Below are 23,617 nucleotides of genomic sequence, written 5' to 3'. Positions count from 1 at the left end.
CGCGCATGTGCCAACTCGCGCCAGCCGGCAGAGGCCCTTTAACGCCGGTTGACACGGTGCCAACCCCACTGGTGCCGGTCTTGCCCCTGAAGGTGCGGAATATTCCGGGCGGCCCGACGCTGGAGTAGTTCACGCCACTCCTCGGCACCGGTGCAGCCCGCTCCGCCGGTTTGGGGGGGGGGGGGGGGGGGGACTCCTGTCCAATGAATTTCTTGCGCAGTCAATCCTGACTATTTGGGCTAAGGTACATACTTTTAGTTTGAAAGCTTAACCTGATTTTAGTACACATCCAAAAGTAAATATTGCTCGACAAGCAACAGATTGTATCAGAGTTAGTTGATGTGTCCACATCAAAATTTTTAACCTCAACTCAAGGTGCATTTTTTGATGCTTTGCATCAACGCTGCAGCTATAATGGAAATGTTACCTGAATCTAGACTCTGGGCCAATCCACTGCCTGTTTGAGCCCCAAGACTCGATTTCCCCAACCCAAAATTTAGTGCCAATGGAAAGCCCAAACCATTGCATTGTGACAATAACCACAAATTGTACATTAGCTTTACATACATAAATTTGTGAGCAAGATGAAAATAATAAAGGCAGTTAGAAGTTTATAGGCAACCAGTCAAGGAATAGAACTCATGGACTGGATTAAAACTAATCATACAGCAAGCCAACCCCTCATATTGAGAATTACGGTGTGTAACACATTCAGTCTTCAAAGTGGAGGGCCATACGTTTTTGAATATAATGATTTACCCATCTGATGCCACACCCATTGACTAACTTGTTAAACTGTCAGATGTAAATGATGTATGGAAAACGAGACACTCAGCAGAATCACTGAGGAGCACCAAACATTTTGGGGATAGTGGACTGTGGCAAGAATTCAGAGTCATTATAATGGAGATGATTAGTTTAGTCTTATTTTATGTTACTCTATAAGGTTGAATGGTAATGGGGATAGGAGGTGCAAAAGCGAGAGCCACTTTAAGGGGTGCGTGGAATAAATCGGATGGGAGTAGGCCCAGCCATACTAGAATTGTGTATCCCATACCTGATCAGTTCAAGACTAAAATGGTAAGACATGAAGTCTTTTTTCTATTCATTCATGGGATGTGGACAGCGCTGGCTGGGTCAGCATTTATTGCACATCCCTAATTGCCTTTGCACTGAGTGTCTAGCTAGGACATTTCAGAGGGCAGTTAACAGTCAACCACATTGCTGTGGATCTGGAGTCACATGTAGGCTAGACCAAGTAAGGGTGGCAGATTTCCTTCCCTAAAGGGTACTTGTGAACCAGCTGGGTTTTTACAACAAACAACAATGGTTTCACAATCATTAAACTTAATTCCGGACTTTAAAATTGAATTTAAATTTCACTAACTGCCCACGGCATTTCGCTGAGTCTCTGGATTACTGGTCCAGTGACATTATTACACCACCACCTCCGAATTGGCAAGTAAATATCAAACGGCAGAATCCTGTTCTTAATATATTTGCATTTATGAAGAACATTTGGAATTAATAGAAATTCACTGAAAACCATTCTGCGCATTTCTAACCTAGATGTAAATTAAATCAATTTCTTGGGTCACAATTGGCCTCATGTCAAGAGTGCTCATCAATCTCACTTAGAAAGAGGACATAAATTTACATAGCCTCATGCTAAAAATCACAGCATCTAGGACACACATTGTTTTTTTGGTTCAAGTTCGAATGATGGTTCTCAACCCCATCTTTAGCTCTGACGTTAAACAAACTTGAAACATTAACTCTGCTTCTCGCTCCACAGATGCTGCCAGGTCTGAGATTTTCCAGTATTTTCTGTTTTTATTATCCATTAGCTAGATATCAGGTGATTCATTCTCAAGTTTATGGTGCCCATTTACAGAAGTGAAGACAATTACATTGATCCCAGGCACCATTTAGTGTGGAATCAAAATTTCTAAGAGTCACCATGAATATCATTTTGAGCTTGAAAATATTCAATTTGGGCAGCCTGTAGCAAATTAAGTTTGCACTTCAACTGCCAGTGCAATGACAGACCATTTTAATGGCTGGAGATGGCATGTGGACATCCAGAGGCAGTTCAACGGATCCCAGCAGCCTCAAAAGATGTGAGCAAAACAGGTTGTCAGTGGTTGGGGACGATTTTAGGAAAGCAGGATGGGAGCCCAGGATCCTGAATGGCTCGACTCCACAGATACCGGTGTTTTAAATTTTTTTTTAAAACTACTTGGAAGATCGCTGATTCTGATCCATTAGTTTTTAAAGATGGCAAAAAATGGCTCTGGGGTCCCATCTATGAATAGGATACGAACCACATTTATACAAATACATGAGGCTACTGCACAACTCAGATGTGAGCCTCAGACTCAGAGCCTCAGAGCTTTAGCAAGAGCTAAATCTTTTTTTTTTTAAAAGCCTGTTTATGAGAGAGAGGGAGGGAGAGAGAGATAGAGAACCACCCCATAACTTTAAAAATGAACCTCACCTTTATTGCATGTATTTTTTTTAGCCTCACGAGGATATCTATTGGACGTCATTTCACAGTTTTAAAAGTGTATTTCACAGCGCTGTCAGGAAGAGAGTTCAAGGATTTTGCCCCAGCAACAGTGATGTAGTTCTACGGTAGGGTGGTGTGTGGCTTGACGCAGAGCTTGGAGTTGGTGGTGTTCTCATGCATCTGCTGCTTTTGTCCTTTGAACTGGTGGAAGTAAAGACTTTGGAATGGGCAATCGAAGCAGCCTTGGCTGCCACTGTGCTTTGGTGGTGGGCTGGGTTCCAATCAACGGGGTTGCTTTGCCTGGATGGTGTCAAGTTTCTTTGTTGTTGGACCTGCACTCATCCAGGCAAATGGAGTGCATTCCATCACAGTCCTGACTTGTGGCTTTGGGGGAATCAAGTGGTGAGTTACTTGCCGCAGAATTCCCAGTTACAGCCACAGTATGTATCCAGCTGGTCCAGTTCAGCCCCAGGATGTTGATCAATTCAGTTGAATTGCTGCCAGCAAAATTAATGTTATACATTTAAAGGGAGGGGGGTGGGGGGTGGGAAATGGGAGTTAGGCACGTTCATACAAGCAAGTAGGAATGTTTTGGAAGGATTGGCCAAGTTTCGACTAAATGTGAAGTTCAAGTTTACAGATTATTTTGTGCTGCCCTTGCACATTCTACGACAAGCAGTACCAATACGTCTCATTTTTCCAACCAGGGTCCTTTGATGCGGTGTTAATTAATCCAAAATAATCATGCAACATATGGAACAGATAATGTCTCTATCCTACATAGAGCATTATCATAAATTTAAACGCTACTTCGATCATCTCTGGACCAATCAAACCAAGGGACCTTCACAAAATCATCTTGCCTCATTATAACTTTTTTATCTGTAAACCACCACAGGTTTAAGAGCCGTGAAGTTATGCTGCAACTGTACAAGACCTTGGTTAGACCACATTTGGAGTACTGTGTGCAGTTCTGGTCACCTCATTACAGGAAGGATGTGGATACATTGGAAAGGGTGCAAAGGAGATTTACCAGGATGCTGCCTGGATTGGTGGGTGGGCCTTAGGAGGAAAGGTTGAGGGAGCTAGGGCTTTTCTCATTGGAGCGAAGGAGGATGAGAGGTGTCTTAATTGAGGTGTATAAGATGATGAGAGGTATAGATAGAGTGGACGTTCAGTGACTTTGTCCTCAGGTGGATGTAGCTGTTACAAGGGAGCATAACTATAAGGTTCATGGTGGAAGATATAGGAGCGATGTCAGAGGTAGGTTCTTTACTCAGTGGTTGTGATGTGGAGCGCACTACCAGCTATGGTAGTGGAGTCGGACACTTGAAGAACTTTCAAGCTGTTATTGGATAGGCACATAGAGTGCACTAGAATGATTGGGAGTAGGTTGATTTGATCTTAGTTGCAGACTAGTTTGGAACAACAATGTGGGCCGAAGGGCCTGTACTGTGCTGTACAGTTCTATGTTCTATAATACACTTATGTAAACCCTATCAGACATACCTTTGATGAGGTGATCTCATTCAAGCATGCAAAGTTCTTACAAGGCTCAACAGGGCAGATAGATAGAGATAGAGAAATACAGCACAGAACAGGCCCTTCAGCCCACGATGTTGCGCCGAACTTTTGTCCTAGGTTAATCATAGAATTTTGGACAATTTTTCATGGCCAATCCACCCAACTTGCACATCTTTGGACTGTGGGAGGAAACCGGAGTACCCGGAGGAAACCCACGCAGTCACGGGGAGGATGTGCAGACTCCACACAGACAGCGACCCAAGTCGAAATCGAACTTGGGACCCTGGAGCTGTGAAGCAATTGTGCTATCCACAATGCTACCGTGCTGCCCTTAAGAAGTTAACCTACACTCCATTATTCTACCCTAATCCATGTACCTATCCAATAGCCGCTTGAAGGTCCCTAACTTTTCCGACTCAACTACTTCCACAGGTAGTGCATTCCATGCCCCCACTACTCTCTGGGTAAAGAACCTACCTCTGACATCCCCTCTATATCTTCCACCATTTATCTTAAATTTATGTCCCCTTGTAATGGTGTGTTCCACCCGGGAAAAAGTCTCTGACTGTCTACTCTATCTATTCCTCTAATCATCTTATAAACCTCTATCAAGTCGCCCCTCATCCTTCTCCGTTCTAATGAGAAAAGGCCTAGCACCCTCAACCTTTCCTTGTATGACCTACTCTCCATTCCAAGCAACATCCTGGTAAATCTCCTTTGCACCTTTTCCAAAGCTTCCACATCCTTCCTAAAATGAGGTGACCAGACTGCACACAGTACTCCAAATGTGGCCTGACCAAGGTTTTGTACAGCTGCATCATCATCTCACGGTTCTTAAATTCAATCCCTCTGCTAATGAACGCTAGCACACCATAGGCCTTCTTCACAGCTCTATCCACTGGAATGGCAACTTTCAAAGATCTATGAACATAGACCCCAAGATCTCTCTGCTCCTCCACATTGCCAAGAACCCTACCATTAACACTGTATTCCGCATTCATATTTGTCCTTCCAAAATGGACAACCTCACACTTGTCAGGGTTAAACTCCATCTGCCACTTCTCAGCCCAGCTCTGCATTCTATCTATGTCTCTTTGAAGCCGACAACAGCCCTCCTCACTATCCACAACTCCACCAATCTTCGCATCATCTGCAAATTTACTGACCCACCCTTCAACTCCTTCATCCAAGCCGTTAATGAAAATCACAAACAGCAGAGGACCCAGAACTGATCCCTGCGGTACGCCACTGATAACTGGGCTCCAGGCTGAATATTTGCCATCCACCACCACTCTCTGACTTCTATCGGTTAGCCAGTTTGTTATCCAACTGGCCAAATTTCCCACTATCCCATGCCTCCTTACTTTCTGCATAAGCCTACCATGGGGAACCTTATCAAATGCCTTACTAAAATCCATGTACACTACATCCACTGCTTTACCTTCATCCACATGCTTGGTCACCTCCTCAAAGAAGTCAATAAGACTTGTCAGGCAAGACCTACCCCTCACAAATCCGTGCTGACTATCCCTAATCAAGCAATGCCTTTCCAGATGCTCAGAAATCCTATCCCTCAGTACCCTTTCCATTACTTTACCTACCACCGAAGTAAGACTAACTGGCCTGTAATTCCCAGGGTTATCCCTATTCCCTTTTTTGAACAGGGGCACGACATTCGCCACTCTCCAATCCTCTGGTACCACCCCTGTTGACAGCGAGGACGAAAAGATCATTGCCAATGGCTCTGCAATTTCATTTCTTGCTTCCCATAGAATCCTTGGATATATCCCGTCAGGCCCGGGGGACTTGTCTATCCTCAAGTTTTTCAAAACGCGCAACACATCTTCCTTCCTGACAAGTATTTCCTCAAGCTGATCAATCTGCTTCACGCTGTCTTCTCCAACAATATGGCCCCTCTCGATTGTAAATGCTGAAGAAAAATACTTGTTCAAGACCTCTCCTATCTCTTCAGACTCAATACACAATCTCCCGCTACTGTCCTTAAATCGGACCTACCCTCGCTCTAGTCATTCTCATATTTCTCACATATGTGTAAAAGGCCTTGGGGTTTTCCTTGATCCTACCCGCCAAAGATTTTTCATGCCCTCTCTTAGCTCTCCTAATCCCTTTCTTCAGTTCCCTCCTGGCTATCCTGTATCCCTCCAGCGCCCTGTCTGAACCTTGTTTCTTCAGCCTTACAAAAGTCTCCTTCTTCCTCTTAACAAGACATTCAACCTCTCGTCAACCATGGTTCCCTCACTCGACCATCTCTTCCCTGCCTGACAGGGACATACATATCAAAGACACGCAGTACCTGTTCCTTGAACAAGTTCCACATTTCACTTGTGTCCTTCCCTGACAGCCTATGTTCCCAACTTCTGCACTTCAATTCTTGTCTGACAGCATTGTATTTACCCTTCCCCCAATTATAAACCTTGCCCTGTTGCATGCACCTATCCCTCTCCATAATTAAAGTGAAAGTCACAGAATTGTGATCACTACCTCCAGAATGCTCCCCCACTAACAAATCTATCACCTGCCCTGGTTCATTACCAAGTTCTAAATCCAATATGGCCTCCCCTCTGGTCGGACAATCTACATACTGTGTTAGAAAAGTTTCCTGGACACACTGCACAAACACTACCCCCATCCAAACTATTTGATCTAAAGAGTTTCCACTCAATGTTTGGGAAGTTGAAGTCACCCATGACTACTACCCTGTGACTTCTACACCCTTCCAAAATCTGTTTCCCAATCTGTTCCTCCACATCTCTGCTGTTATTGGGGAGCCTATAGAAAACTCCCAACAAGGTGACTGCTCCTTTCCTATTTCTGACTTCAACCCATATTACCTCAGTAGGCAGATCCCCCTCGAACTGCCTTTCTGCAGCTGTTATACTATCTCTAATTAACAATGCCACCCCCCCCCCCCCACCTCTTTTACCATCCTCCCTAATCTTGTTGAAACATCTATAACCAGGGACCTCCAACAACAATTTCTGCCCCTCTTCTATCCAAGTTTCCGTGATGGCCACCACATCGTAGTCCGAAGTACCGATCCATGCCTTAAGTTCACCCACCTTATTCCTGATGCTTCTTGCATTAAAGTATACACACTTCAACCCATCTCCTTGCCTGCAAGTCCTCTCCTTTGTCATTGTTACCTTCCCCACTGCATCACTACGTGCTTTGGCGTCCTGACGATTGTCTTCCTTAGTTGTTGGACTACAGATCCTGCCAAATTAGTTTAAACCCTCCCGAAGTGTACTAGAAAACCTCCCCCCCAGGATATTGGTGCCCCTCTGGTTCAGATGCAACCCGTCCTGCTTGTACAGGTCCCACCTTCCCCAGAATGCGCTCCAATTATCCAAATACCTGAAGCCCTCCCTCCTACACCATTCCTGCAGCCACGTGTTCAACTGCACTCACTCCCTATTCCTAGCCTCTCTATCACGTGGCACCGGCAACAAACCAGAGATGACAACTCTGTCTATCCTGGCCTTTAACTTCCAGCCTAACTCCCTAAACTTGTTTATTACCTCCACACCCTTTTTCCTACCTACATCGTTGGTACCAATGAGCACCACGACTTCTGGCTGCTCACCCTCCCCCTTCAGGATCCTGAAGACACGATCCGAGACATCCCTGGCCCTGGCACCCGGGAGGCAACATACCTTTTGGGAGTCTCGCTCGCGACCACAGAATCTCCTATCTATTCCCCTAACCATTGCATCTCCTATTACTATTGCTTTTCTATGCTCCCACCTTCCCTTCTGAGCCCCAGAGCCAGACTCAGTGCCAGAGACCTGGCCGCTGGGGCCTTCCACCGGTAGGTCATCCCCCCCTACAGCATCCAAAACGGTATACTTGTTTTGAAGGGGAACGGCCACGAGGGATCCCTGCACTGTCTGCCTGTTAGTTTTCTTTCCCCTGACTGTAACCCAGCTACTCTTGTCCAGTACCTTTGGTGTGGCTACCTCCCTGTAACTCTTCTCTATAACCCCCTCTGCCTCCCGGATGATCCGAAGTTCATCCAGCTCCAGTACCTTAACACGGTCTCTGAGGAGCTGGAGTTGGGTGCACTTCCCGCAGGTATAGTCAGCGGGGACACCAGTGGTTTCCCTCACCACCCACATCCTACAGGAGGAGCATGCAACTGCCCTAGCCTCAATCCCCTCTTACTTTACAGAATTAGCTGCCCCGTGGACCAACTGGACCTCCGCCCTCCGACTCTGCTTCCAGTCAGCTGTACTCTAAACTCCTGATAAGCTCTTTGATAAATATAGGAAATGAAATGTAAGGAGCACCTTACTCCCTCCTCGCCTAATTCCCTCAGTCACCAAACTCTCACTGTAGCACTCAAATGCCATAAGCTCAGCACTCCCTCAGTCACCAAACAGGGCAGATGCAGGGAGCTTGTTTCTCCTTGATTGGTTGGGGCTGTGGAGGCTCAATCATTGAGTATGTTCAAAACAGAGATGGACATGCTTGGATATTAAAGATATCAGGGCATATGGGGTTGTGCAGGAAAATGGCATCAAGATAGATGCTCCTGCACCGATTTCCTAGGTTACTATGCATCCTTCCAATTCTGGGTCTTGGGGAGCTACTGAAGCTTCACAAATACCCCTTCCCTTTCGCGTTCTTGACTGGGCAGAATTTGTTTCAGTAGCAATAATCAGCTGTTAAGCACTCTCGGCTAAAACAATTTTTGCATTCTCTTGCAAACTCTAGCTGCACACCTATCCTGCAACAGCAGCACAAAGTGCACCCACCCTGTTACAAGTTGTGACACCTGAAACTTGATACGCCAGCACTTCCAAGTACCTGTCTGCATCCAGTGCAGCATTTTGATGATCTTTTCCATTGTAAGTGTTAGATTTCCACCACCTTATGGCTATGATCAATTTAGTCAAATTATACAAGTTGAATTGTTTGTTATATGCGAACAATTTTGACACCCCGTTCCCCTGAAGGCAAATATCTAAACTTGTGCCTTAGAAATGAAACCGATTACTCCAGCCAAATATTTTAACAACATTTCAAGAGAAAATAAATCACAATTAAGCTTTAAAAACATGGTCTCTGCACACTCAAGCTACACACAGTGGGGTATCCTAAAGTTTCAAGAATTTAGCTTGTGCATAACGTTTGAATCCAGAACTGCTCATCATATCAAACCACAAAACATAAGCAGCATTGCAAAAATCCTGAAGATAAGTGACCCAATGTTGGCTCCTTCTAAGCCAGTCAAGTAAAATAAGCTTTAATTTCCTGTTTTCTGGAGATTTGTTTTATGGAGTTTTCATTTATGTTGGTGGATGGTCAAACAAGAGGCCACTTTCAAACTTAAACTACAATTTTATTTCAAATCTCTCATAACTATCGCTGTGAAAGGAATTTGATACTACAGTAACATTAGCACGAGCCAAGACAACAGAAGAGCTCAAGTTGCAATTGCATGGGAGGCGTAACCATGGCATTTAAACCCTTGTGAAATTCAGAGACATACTGTGAGCCACCCATGATGAGCCACCAAATGGAAGGTAGGTCACATTTCAGACATTAGCTACAACTCAAACAATGACAATATAATTAACCTCAAAATTCAACATATAATTAACTGTGTTACAGAACTTGTTTGCCAAAGACTAAAGACTACAAATTTTGTAATACTTGCAGATATATGTGCAATGAGAATATATAATTCTAGACACTCCACATGCCTAGTTGGGTGGAGGGTGGGAGAGATATCGGATTCAGGAAGCACTGACAGGTGCGGAACAAACCAACGTATTCGGCAGCCAACCAAAAAGAGGTGTCTCCAGTTGGGAGACTTGATTTGGATGATTTAGATAACCCAAGTTTCTTAAAACAATACCAACACAACAATGTACAGAAGTCGAGAATATTTCTTGACCTACAATGTAGCAAAGTGAATATTTAGATAATTCACCATGCAGAAGAGCCAAATATCCTGGAAGATTAAACTAGCTGCTTGTTATTTATTGCTGTGTAAACCCCAGTGCTCAAACTGGATTACTGCAATGTACTCAAACATCTAAATTTTATTCTTGGAGAAACTTAAACAAGCACTCAGTGGCAGCATTTCAATAAGAACACAGCGGGAAGAAAATGAAGACACTGATTGAAGATTTACGAATGGATCTTTTAACCTAATTATGGACACAATGATATTCATTTGTTCTACCTACATGTACTAGCAGTGTTTTTACATTCTGACACCCAAAAATATTGCCCTGAAGAATTGATGGACTAAACAAAATTCAAAGAGAGTATTCAAGGCCTCCGCTGAATCTTGAATTTTCCTTATTTTCAACAAACATTATCTAAGCTACACAAGGGACACCTAAAATGGGGCTTTTTTCACGCTACTGAAATTCCACTTTTAATACCTCATGCCAATTTGAAAAAAGATTACTGAAAAATTAAACAATACAAATGTATTAAATTAATTATTGAATTAAAATGTAGTTGCACAACTTTTCCCAAGTCTTATTTTGTCAGGGTCCTATTTTTAAATAATTTCTTTAGTTATTGACAAACCAGCCAACTGATTCAGTTTACAATTCCAAAATTCAAAAATATTGGGCAAGGTATAAGGAGAAAGACTTGCAACAGGTTTTCACAAATTAACCTCATTTTATGTTGCAAATTTGAGAACCGAACATTTGGCTTTTATTCTCTCCAAGACAACAAAGTTATGACAAGGCAAATTATATTTTTTCTTCAACATAATATAAGACATACAAATTCCCTCAACACCAAATGCCAAAATAATAGTTAAATCTTGCCTGTATCGTTGATTCGTTTTCTCCTCGCCAGGTAAAAAGGCTCCACCTCACAGCCCCGTAAAAAGACTAATCCACATGGACAGCATAAAAATGAAAGCAAAATACTGTGGACACTGGCAATCTGAAGTAAAAATACTAGAACGACATGGCAGGTCTGGCAGCAGTTATGAGGAGAAAAATAGTTAATTTGAGTCCAATATGACTCCTCTTTGGCACCCAGTGTTTGCAGTTCTGAAGACAGGTTGTATTGGATTTGAAACATTACGTATTTCTCCACAGATGCTGCCAGACCCGACTTTCACAGCATTTTCTGTTTTTATCCCATATTGGTAGCAATTTTGCTTGGGTTTTTCGCCAATTTTGTCTTTTGGAAGCATAGTTTGTGCTGATTCTGTATGGTTTGAAAAACCTGTGGTCTATATAATGGAGCAACCAATGCGCCAAGTGCAACAGGGTATCAGTTAACCCTAACCATTCCCCAATGGTAGGATTCTGGTTGTAATAATGCCTTCAAGGAGTCACGGAGCAGAGATAAAAATCTGTCCTCATATATACCTCCAAAAGAGGTATAATGTAGTGTGATGGAGGCCTGAAATGATGGTATCTACCAATACAAATAGCTGGGAAATTGTCTTTATCTTGACATCTTGAATAAATTCTAAGAAAATAATTGTGTTTTCCCCCATCAACATTTAAGATGAATTAACTAGTCCAATGATGAAAATAAAAATAAAAGTGTATTCAGAAATTCAAGGTTATTCTTAGCAGTTTAAGAATTCAACCAACTGTAATGTCAAATTCAATACAAAGTAAACTGTGATACCAACAGACGGGAATCCAATTTTCTCAGATGAGGTCACAAGATTTTCCCCAGACATATTATTCTGCCACTTATCTTTTCTTAATATACCTTTAGGAGGAAAATTGATTTCTTTAGCCAAGGCAGTTTATAAAGCCCATTTTATTGGAAAATTAGCAGATCTAGGGTAAGGCAGAAAAGTAATCAATGACACTTTTAGTAACCAGAAGTCAAAAGGTAGGTGTAGGACCCACAACGACGAACAGGCTGCCTTCCAAGACAGAATTTGATAAAAGAAAAGTACTGACTATGTTACAGATTTAAAAATATTCCACAAAGATACCAGTTGCACATGCTGCTAAAATATGAATGCGCCATCATCCATCACTGACCCACCTCATTTTATTCAATAAAAACACAATTTCGAGAGAGTCTGGCTTTGAAGAAATTGGAAGGAACCTTTTATAAATGGATATGGTGCACTGGATAGGAAGTGGACATTGACATGGACCTCGAAAAGTAGCTTGCACACTCCACTCTCTCGCGGCCAGAGCACGTGACCAGTTCTCTGCCTCCATTTCTGGACAGAAGACGCCGCTGATTTTTTAAAAAACATCTGCTCCTGGGTCAGCACATCAGGAGGAGGTAGTGTGTCTTGCTGGGCTCCTGGCCTGCGCACTACTGAGGGGACTCGCGTGCACAGGACAGCCGGCATTTTTGAAAGCCAGTTGCAGCCGTTGGGCACTTCCACGACCAATGGCTCTGCTACCCTCCTTATACCCACATGCGGGTTACGATCCTGTTTGAATATTAATGCTCCATGCTTTATTAACTGCTTTCTCCACCTGCAAAGATCAATTTACAGATACAACCAGGTCCCTCTGCTCCCACACCCCCTTAAGAATTTTATCCCTTATTTTATATTGTCTTTCCATGTTCTTCCTACCAAAATATATCACCTCTCACTTCTCCACACTAACTTCATCTGTCACCCATTTGCTCACTCAACCAACTTGTCCATGTCCTTTTGAAGTTCTACACTGCCCTCTTCACAGTTTATAATACTTCCAAGTTTTGTGTCATCCACAAACTTTAAAATCATCCCCTGCACATGAGATCTACATCACAGCAGGTAAAGCAAGGGTCCCAACACCTACCCTCGGAAGCACCACTACTAACCAACTATCCACTGGGTATTACTCTGCTTTTTATTAGTCAACCAGTTTTGTATCCATGTTGCTATCATCCCTTTTATTCCATTAGCAAGAACTTTTCCCACAAATCTGTTGTGTGGCAGTCAAATGTCTTCTCAAACATCCACAGCATTACCCTCATCGACCCTGTTACCTCCGCAAAAAGCTCCAGCACGTTAGTCAAACACTATTTCCCTTTTAGAAATCCATGCTGGTTCTTCGGAATAAACTCACATTTTTCCACGTGACTATCAATTCACCCCTGAATAACTTTCTACTTTTTTAATGTAAAGTAGCCAATTCTTCTTTTTCCCCACTTAGGAGGAATTTAGTGCGGCCAATTCAACTGCCCTACACATCTTTTGGGCTGTGGGAGTGAGACCCAAGCAGACACGGGGAGAATGTGCAAACTCCACACATATAAGCGACCGAGGCCAGGATCGAACCCGGTCCTCAGGTTCAGAAACGTCTAGTTATTGTTTCTAGACGTTTGCATACTATGAACGTTAAACTGACCGATCTGTAATTGCTGGGGCTATCCGTACAACTTTTTTTTTAAAACAATACTGAGCTACAATTTAGACTTCAAATAGAAATTTCCCATGCAGTGTGGTTGGCAACATGCCTTGAGGATTAACTCAATTGTGAAACCCAGAGATCAGGCCCCTTTCCTTTTAACCGCAGAAGGTACCATGAATCACTAAAATTTTAATATTCGTCCAGTATATTTTATGCAATTTGGTTAGCATATCTTTTTTTTTTAAACCTGTTAATTTTTGTTACAGTAGGAATTTAAAATATAAAAAGGTACCTTTAGCGAAACACCCGTGACAAAAAATTTGATTTTATTCAGTTTGAAACTTTAGAACAAAACTCTGACTGATCTGTAAGCCACTCATTCACCAAAATCTCCTTTACTATTTACTACAAGTGCATTTCAATGCCAATAAATCACAAATCTTATGTGTATAATCAAAGGGGATGTGTTCATGACGCAACATCTGCATCATTCCAGATTTAACAACCAGTATTTATACTGCAACTATCTATGGCTAGTTCTTCAGTGGGCTCAAAAAATATAACTGACGGGTACATTAGAAAGGATGACTGAAGGCTTGGCCGAAAAAGTAGGTTTAAAGGCCAGTGTTAATCATGAGTAGAGGTTGTGTATCGATTTAGTCAGGGAATTCCAAACTACAAACTGAAGGGATTTTTAATCACAGTAGAAAGGAAGACGTGTAGTACTAGAATCTAAAATCTAGAATCACAAAATTATGGGGAGGCTGTAGTGTTGGAGAATGTTACAGAGTTGTGGATGCACATGGCTGTGAAGGAAATGAAATTGATGATTGGTCATTTTAAAATTGCACCATTTGGAGATTGGACATGAACAATGCAGCTGAGTGAAAAGTGAGTAATCGGCAAGCAGGACAGGACATGGGCAGAGCTTAAGTTTGCACAGTTGAGTAATTGAAGTGGAAGGAAACAAAATCATGAAAGATACTTTCAATAGCAGATAGCGAGAATTTGCAAGAGGTTATAGTTGTGACAAAGCCGATAAAGGATCCTAACAAACCATGGTGGTGAGCAGCTTGGTTCAGATTATTTTTTGCTTACTTTGAGGGCTTTGATTACCCGACAACCCCCCAAACAAGATGGAGATACACAAATAGCTCCCAATCTAAAAACAATTTGATTGTGAGAAATTAAGATATGCTAATTTTGTCATTAAATAATTTCATTAAACAACTGTTTCTCATAAATTGATCTTGGACTTAATTTTGAGTTGCCAAAATGTAAAGATAATTTCTGTGTTTTCAACTTTGTGTGAGCACTATTGAATCCACTTTAATTCTAAGATGTATTGAGCTCTTAACCTTCACAAAACTAGGTTCAATATACTTTATTAGTTTGAAAAGGTGGGCTCCAATCATGTTGCAAGCCAGAAGATAGTGAAGAGTTTTCCTTAGACCGTAAGACACAGGAGCAGAATTAGGCCACTTGGTCCATCGAGTCTGCTCCGCCATTCAATCATGGCTGATATTTTTCTCATCCCTATTCTCCTGCAATCTCCCCATAACCCCCAAACCCCTCATTGATCAAAAACCTATCACTGTCTTAAAGACACTCCGTGATTTGGCTTCAATAGCCTTCTGTGGCAAAGAGTTCCACAGATTCACCAGCCTCTGGCTGAAGAAATTCCTCCTCATCTCGGTTTTAAAGGATCGTCCCTTTAGTCTGAGATTTCATCCTCTGCTTCTAGTTTTCCCTACAATTGGAAACATCCTCTCCACGTCCACTCTATCCAGGCCTCGCAGTACCCTTTAAGTTTAAATAAGATCCTCCCTCATTCTTCGAAACTCCAACGAGTACAGACCTAGAGTCCTCAACTGTATTAGCGAGAGGCAGCACGGTTTTGTGAAGGGGAGGTTGTGTCTCACTAACTTGATAGAGTTTTGCGAGAAGGTCACAAAGATGATTGATGCATGTGGGGCAGTGGATGTTGTCTATATGGACTTCAGTAAGGCCTTTGATAAGGTCCCTCATGGCAGACTGGTACAAAAGGTGAAGTCGTACGGGATCAGAGGTGAGCTAGCAATATGGAAACAGAACTGGCTAGGTCATAGAAGGCAGAGAGTAGCAATGGAAGGGTGCTTTTCTGATTGGAGGGCTGTGACTAATGGTGTTCCGCAGGGATCAGTGTTAGGACCTTTGCTGTTCGTAGTATATATAAATGATTTGGAGGAAAATGTAACTGGTCTGATTAGTAAGTTTGCGGACGACACAAATGTTGGTGAAATTGCAGATAGCGATGAGGACTGTCAGAGGATACAGCAGGATTTAGATCGTTTGGAGACTTGGGCGGGGAGATGGCAGATGGGAGTTTAATTCGGACAAATGTGAGGTCATGCATTTTGGAACGTCTAATGCAGGTAGGGAATATACAGTGAATGGTAAAACCCACAAGAGTATCGACAGTCAGGGAGATCTAGGTGTACAGGTCCACAGGTCACTGAAGGGGGCAACACAGGTGGAGAAGGTAGTCAGGAAGGCATATGGCATGCTTTCCTTCATTGGCCAGGGCATTGAGTCTAGAATATAGAAATTGGCACGTCATGTTGCAGCTGTGTAGAACCTTAGTTAGGCCACACTTGGGGGTATAGTGTTCAATTCTGGTCGCCACACTACCAGAAGGATTTGGAGGCTTTAGAGAGGGTGCAGAAGAGATTTACCAAGATGCTGCCTGGTATGGAGGGCATTAGCTATGAGGAGAGGTTGAATAAACACGGTTTGTTCTCACTGGAACGACGGAGGTTGAGGGGGCGACCTGATAGAGGTATACAAAATTATGAGGGGCATAGACAGAGTGGATAGTCAGAGACTTTTTCCCCAGGGTAGAGGGGTCAATTACTAGGGGGCCAATTACCGGGGGACATAGGTTTAAGGTGCGAGGGGCAAGGTTTAGAGGAGATGTACGAGGTAAGTTTTTTTTAAAACACAGAGGGTAGTGGGTGCCTGGAACTCGCTGCCGGAGGAGGTGGTGGAAGCAGGGACAATAGTGACATTTAAAGGGCATCTTGACAAATACATGAATAGGATGGGAATAGAGGGATACGGACCCTGGAAATGTAGAAGATTTTAGTTTAGACGAGCAGCATGATCGGCACAGATTTGGAGGGGTGAAGGGTCTGTTCTTGTGCTGTACTTTTCTTTGTTCTTTGTTCTTCATACGACAAGCTCTTCATTCCTGGGTTCATTTTTGTGAACCAGACAGACTCATTTTTCAGAAGCTCCATGGAAGCTCTTAAACAGCTAAACTGATGACAGTTTGCTCTGCAGTTCTTCAAAGGGTGCTGAGATTATTAGTGGGCAGCACGGTAGCATTGTGGATAGCACAATTGCTTCATAGCTTCAGGGTCCCAGGTTCGATTCCGGCTTGGGTCACTGTCTGTGCGGAGTCTGCACATCCTCCCAGTGTGTGCGTGGGTTTCCTCCGGTTTCCTCCCACAGTCCAAAGATGTGCAGGTTAGGTGGATTGGTCATGATATATTGCCCTTAGTGTGTCCAAAATTGCCCTTAGTGTTGGGTGGGGTTACTGGGTTATGGGGATAAGGTGGAGGTGTTGACCTTGGGTAGGGTGCTCTTTCCAGGAGCCGGTGCAGACTCGATGGGCCAAATGGCCTCCTTCTGCACTGTAAATTCTATGATCTATATTATAGAAGGATTTATAATCTAAAAAAATATGGTGTTCAGTCTTACTTCCCTTTCGCCCAGTATATCTGATCTGTAATTTGTAGCACAAACATTTCAGTTTCTCAGTGTTATTTATTTGTCCAGGAGAGGTTTGGTGTTACCTTTATTGAAGTTCAAAATTGCAACTGACATTGCAGCAATTTTAATCAAGAAATATCTTGCTATCACTATTTGAAGAATCTACATCCACCTCATGCAACAAACTTTTATACCCTTCCAAAGAAATTCAACGGTCAAAATATGTAATTGCTTCATATCTAAGTGAAGCTTCACTTACATCCAAGAAAACTTTCACACATCCTTTAATGCAGCACCAAAACCTTTCAACAGAAGACTTGTCAAAACCACTTGTTCATGTGGAAGGCAAATGTCAACATCGAACAGGAGAACCAAATGGCCTCTTCAAGGTTGTAACTCCCAACATATTTCCTTACATGCTCATTGTTAAAATCACAGCAACACAGGATGGAGCTGGGAATTTATAATGTACTTCTGCAATAATAGTCTCACATTTATAACTGAAAGAGCCTCAAAAATGTTACAGAGTAAATAAATTATTTGCCTACTCAAATATCCTTGTCCAACATGTTCTTGCTCGATTCAACAATCAACAGAAATGTTTCATAGATTGTCAGGCTGAAGGGAAAAGGCTCAGAGAGCGAAAAAGAGAATCATGAAAGTGATGAGGCAACATGAATCTTGGCTGTGATGGGAAAGTGAATGTGATGTGTCAAAAACAACAAACTATCAAAGTAGATTAAGCAATTTACACTCGCATACCAAGTTCCTTAGACAAAAATTCAAAAGCAGACTAAGCTATGTTATTCCTCTGCATCTGTTAGGCGCTGATATCACAAGCTTCCAGGAATTTTCCCAAGTTTAAAAAAAGATTTTGTTTATTTTAAAACACAGCATGTCCCCGTCACATTGAGAAAAATATGCAAAAATTCAGATATTTGTACATATATCATCCAATATCTGTAAAAAGCATTTGCAGTAGCTATTTCCATGCTGGGAAAAAAGAATGAGTCAACTCATTCAAATTCACTTCTGGAATGCGGCATATCTGGTCATACGTGTTTTTCTGAATATTTCTGGTTACTTATACAGCCACTTGAAAACTTGCCATTAACAATAAACCAGGTGAAAGTGTGCCGAATGCAAACTAAATATAAGTTAATGAAATTATCCCCCCCCCCCCAATCAACGGTGCACCAGCCATTGATCTCCATGTAGATAAAGTCAACCTTTCTCTTTCTTCAAGTGCTTTTCATGGTCATTAATTCCCATTACAGAAATACATCACAATTTCTTCAAGTACCTCACGCAAGGCTTGCACATTATGATAAAAATGAACAGCACATAATGGAATGTACTTTATCATGTTTATTCATTGCGCTATTTAGACAAATGTTGACACTAGTTCAGATATTGAGTGTAATATTTCATGCACATTATATTACTAAACTTAAAACCTCAATAACTATCAAGAGAAACAGTACTGTACTTATAGCCCTAAGGTTGGATCGGCTTGGGTTGTTTTTCCTGGAGCAGAGAAGATTGAGGGGCGACCTGATCGAGGTGAACACGATTATGTGGGGCATGAACAGGGTGATAGGGAGCAGCTGTTCCCCTTAGTTGAAGGGCCAGTTACGAGGGGACACAAGTTTACGGTCAGGAAGTGGTTTAGGGGGGATTTAAGGAAAAGCTTTTTACCCAGAGAGCGGTGACGGCCTGGAATACACTGCCTTGGAGGGTGATAGAGGCGGGTTGCCTCACATCCTTTGAAAAGTACCTGGATGAGTACATGGCACGTAATAACATTCACGGCTATGGGTCAAGTGCTGCCAAATGGGATTAGGTAGGCATGTCAGGTATTTTCCATGCGTCGGTACAGACTCAATGGGCTGAAAGGCCTCTTCTGTGCTGTATTATTCTGTGATTCTGAAACTGTCCAGTCTCTGTGATCCCACTTAGCAATAAGAAAAAGAAAATAAGTGGTACTTGAAAATAGCTATAATGGTCTTCCTCCCTCCTTTCAATTCTGGCAAAGGATCTAAGTATGACTTAAAACGTTAACTGTTTCCCTCCTGATTGATGCTGATTGTTTCCAAATAATATGCAGAACGTTATATATTACATATATGATGACAATTACTTTCACTTCTACTTCAAGTTTCACTTCCCCAGTTGAGTACACTGACTTCAAAAAGTGGAATCCCAAAAGGTTACTCAGCAGAAATCAGTGTCATTCTGGAGCAGGGCCCAACCACAATGAGCCTGGAGTCAGAGCTAAACTGCAAAATAATGAACTCCTTACCCACAAAGAAAATACAAAACACAGAAAACTTCATACAGAAAAGTTAAATTTTAAAAATGAATGTGTAATCAATATGAAAAATCATATTTATGAAAAGGTTTTGTAGCTCAGACATCAGAACCAGAATAAATAACAGCTAACTGAATTAATTTGTGTTAAAACTGCAGAGCACAAGTTTTTAAAAAAATCTTTGAGCAGAACTGCTTCCAAAGTCTTTTCATGAATGATTTCCACAGCCAGATTCCAAATCACAAAAGATTTCGATACATTAGAAGTTTCTCCAGCCTCAACTTTGAAGTTAACCAGCATTCAACCGGTGTTTCATCTGCTGAAGTGGGGCAGATTCTGATCACTCATACCTGCAATGCAGGTTTAAAAAACAGACCAGTTGCATACACACTTCTCATGACTGCAATCTCCAATCTAATGTCCTGCACTCAAAAGGGTAGAAGATTACTGCAGATGATGCACAGCAAAGGAGACATGAAACCACCTACAGGAAAAAATTGTACGACTCCGATTTAAAGTGCATCTGATGAATCAGACTGCCAATCTCGCTTTTACCACTTTGCATTGACAAAAGCTGTAGTATAACTGCACTAAAAATGTCAATAAAGAATACTTGTAGACAACACTAGGAATCATGTCAATTAAATTCAAATGGTTTGAGATATTGTTAATGTAAGATGATGTAACCGCACACTCCTTGTTCAGAGCAGAATTTCATGGAACATTTAGTGAGTATGCAGGCTGTACAGAACCATAGACAACAGAATTTCACCAGTGGAATTCCATAGAGTTTGAACTTGTGCTTTGCTAGGTCCAACGCAAAACCAATTCCATGGCCCTAACCTTTTTTATTATCCTTGTAAATTCCTCTGTTCATAGTGCTATGGGTGCAGGAACTTGCATAAAGTTTAATAGCCTCAATAATTTGCCTATTTCAATTTGTAAGAATTACTCAAAATACAAAACAATTTAATCAGAAGTTACATTTGGAAATTTACATTTCAAATTGTTGCCAATTCAACTTTAATTTGGACTAGAACATATTAATTTTCCTAGCAATATATTAATGTATTCTAACTTGAGCTATACAATTTGTATTGTATTACTTGAAAATGATTGTCGTTCTGCTATTTGATAAATTAACAGAAGCAGCAGCAACTGGAAAGACCAAAAGTCTACAATCGTTTTCATGCACTTTCCAACAAACCTCATCACGTATGCTACTAAATCTCCACCTTTCTTTTGTCAATCATACATTTTTTTTAAAATTCTGATTAAGCTCACCAATATCTAACTCCCAAAAGCACTTCCTTGCAGTAATACAGAATGAGACAGCATCTTGTACAACCACCAGATGTTTCAAAGTGCTTTCGGGCCGATGAAGCACATCTGAAGTGTTGTTACTGTTGTAAATGTGGCAGCCAATTTCATGCAGCAAGCTCCCACAAACAATAATATGGCAAGGACCAGACAATGTATTTGTACGATGCTGATTGAGGAAAAAATATTGGCCAAGTCAGCAGGGATAAATATCTCAGCAGTCTCCCTCTCCTCCCTCACCCAAGCTCTCCTAACACCAACCAAGCAGACAGATGGCCTGTTTAACATCTCAACTGAAAGATGGCACCTCCAACAGCACAGCACTCCCACAGTAAGACACGAGTGTCAACCCTGAATTTTGTACTCTGGTTCAGTAGTGAGCCTTGTCCTAAAAGGCTGCAATCCAATTAGTATTGCTGCAATCCAATTAGTATTTCTTAATGAATAGAAAAGGTTCAATCATAGCTACACTTTCTTTTAATAATTGTTGCACTTGACATACAATGGGTGTAAATAGATTATAACCTTTCTTGAAATGAGTATGCTTTCAGCAAATGGCACAAAGATTTTCAATATTCCATTCACTATTTTCAAAACAACAAAACATGTGGTCCTAAGCTGAAATACAAACTCAGTAATGGTAGAGTGAGCACAAGGTAGCTCAAGTGTAGTTGTGCTCAACTTACTTCATTTGAGTTGGGTGAATGGCATTAGTAGAAGTGAGTGCTTTCAAGCAAGTACAGAAAGGCTACTTTGATAGCCATTCTGTTGTCTGCTGCGTTACAAAGTGGACAACCAAATAATTTGCCAAAAACCAAGGCAAAATACTGTGGATATTGGAAATCTGAAATAAAGTCAGAAAACGCTAGAAACAAAATCAGGTTGAAGCATCTGTGAAGAGAGAAAATGAGTTAATGCTTTGAATCTGAAGATTAAATTGACTGTTGATTGAATCAACTCAAAAAAGAACAGTCAGATATAGTCGCAGAATTATCAAGCAAGAAGTAAAATTGAGGAGCAGGACTGTGGCAGTGGCTAGCACTGCTGCCACTCAGTGCCAGGGACCCAAGTTGGAGTCTGACCTTGGGTGACTGTGTGGAGTTTGCACATTCTCCCCGTCTGCATCAATTTCCTCCGGGTGCTCGTGTTTCCTCCCACAATCCAAAGATGTGTGGGTTAAGTGGATTGGGCATGCTAAATTGCCTCAAGTGTCCAGAGATGTACAGGTTGGGACGGCAGAGTGGATGGACCTGGGTAATATGCTCTTTCGGAGGGCTGGTGCCAGACCCGATGGGCCGAGTGACCTCCTTCTGCACTGTAAGGATTCAAATAATTTCATTTGCAGCACCAGTACTCATGCCATGCTTATCTACCAGTCTATCAGCAAGGGTTTTCCAACTTTTAACAAATTAACTATGTTCTGAGAAGTTCTTCATTTTTATAGACTGAACAATCCTGGTCTACAGGGAAAAAGCGAATTGAAATACCGTGCACAGGAACTAAAAAATGATCGTGAGTTGAACAACTCTCCCACATTCTCTTTACACTTACAAATGTCAAAGCCAGCACACACCATTAAGGGGAGAGTGATGTCAGACATAAGTCCAGCACACATGTCTCTCCACTAACAGGTTACCAACCGCCCGAGTGTCAGCCAAAGCATCAGCTGATGGACCAAAACACACTTGGACCCCGAAACGTCAGAAACTCAGTCTGAACAAAATTTGAACCTTACTCTTGGGGCGGTAGGAAAGAGGGCGGGGAGGGAAATGGGTGAACCTCTTTACAATAGCCCTTGGGCATTTTCTTCCTTTTAAAAATATAGAATGGGCGTTTTCGGGAGGGAACTAGAAGCCAGGCAGAAAGTGAGGTGGGCGAGGAGAGAAGTGAGGAGGAGGGAGGGGTGCTAAGGCGAGTGAGGAGGGAAATGAGGAGGGTGAGGTGCTGAGGTGAGTGAGGAAGGAAATGAGGAGGGAGAGGTGCTAATGTGAGTGAGAGGTGTTGAGGTGGATGAGGAGAAGGGAGAGGAGGTGGTGCGGACTCTTGCGAGCCCCTGGCAGCAGCCGGTCCGATTTCCAGGCGGAAGCTAAATTCTCCCGGAGCGAGGCCAGCGACCGGAGGGCGGCCAGCGACCGGACTCGCCCCGCTGACTGGGCCTCGGGCTGGGTTCAGGGTTAATTGGCAGTTACTTTTCATGGTTTCTTTGCCCTCCCTCCCTACTCGCGGGGCCGCGGCACAGATCAGGGAGAGGGGGAGTGGACTCACCTCGTCATCCTTGTGGTTCCTGATGCCACGTACCAGGTCCTGCAGATTCTTGTCGAACATTCGGTCAATACTGCCTTTCACGATTTTCAGAGCCATGTTCGGGCCGCCGCCGCCTCCGCTCTCCCGCTCCCTCTTTCCTGGCGTTTTCCTCCCCCCCGCGTTATAAATCCGCCTCCCTTTCACCGGGCGCCGCGAAACATGCCAGCTTCTTCTGGTTTATAAAAATATATATATATACATGTGTATGTGTGTGTATTTGTGGGTCAGGCGGGGAACCGGCTGGGCTGCTGCTGCTTGTCTTGCGCCCCCGGGGCCGCCCTCACCTTCTCCCAGGATCCGGACAGCAACAGAAAATGGCGGCGGCCGGGCTGGAGTCAGGTGACCGGCTGAGGAAAGGGACGGGAGGGGGAGTGGCAGGGGGACGGGAGGGGGAGTGGCAGGGGGCGGGGCCAAGGAGAGGGCGTGGCCTGGGGCAGGGCTGTGGCCCCTCCCTCGTCCACCAGCACCAGGGCCCTCAGGGCTGAATTGGCGATACCCCTTTTCTCCCCTCTTATTGTGACTATTTATACTTATCCCCACCCACAATCTTCCAAGATTCCTTTCTCACAT

General features: G+C 42.8%; 1 protein-coding gene across 4 annotated transcripts in view; it reads right to left on the bottom strand.

Moving 5' to 3' along the window:
• Nucleotides 1–23,374, bottom strand: part of ap3d1 (adaptor related protein complex 3 subunit delta 1) — a 104,074-nt gene extending 80,700 nt beyond the window's left edge. For 2 of the 4 annotated variants that reach the window (XM_038778252.1, XM_038778253.1), the window contains exon 1: nucleotides 23,009–23,373. In XM_038778252.1, the coding sequence (XP_038634180.1) occupies nucleotides 23,009–23,104 (96 nt within the window). In that variant the 5' untranslated portion in view covers nucleotides 23,105–23,373. Of the gene's footprint in view, nucleotides 1–10,848; nucleotides 10,915–23,008 lie in introns of all 4 variants that reach the window. The other 2 variants (XM_038778250.1, XM_038778251.1) reach the window with 2 other exon arrangements.
• Nucleotides 23,375–23,617: the final 243 nt, after the last annotated feature.

This window comes from Scyliorhinus canicula, chromosome 18, assembly GCF_902713615.1.
Source record: "Scyliorhinus canicula chromosome 18, sScyCan1.1, whole genome shotgun sequence".
NCBI lineage: Eukaryota > Metazoa > Chordata > Chondrichthyes > Carcharhiniformes > Scyliorhinidae > Scyliorhinus > Scyliorhinus canicula.
The sequence above is the reverse complement of the archived record's forward strand: the minus strand, read 5'-3'. Positions and strand labels throughout refer to the sequence as shown.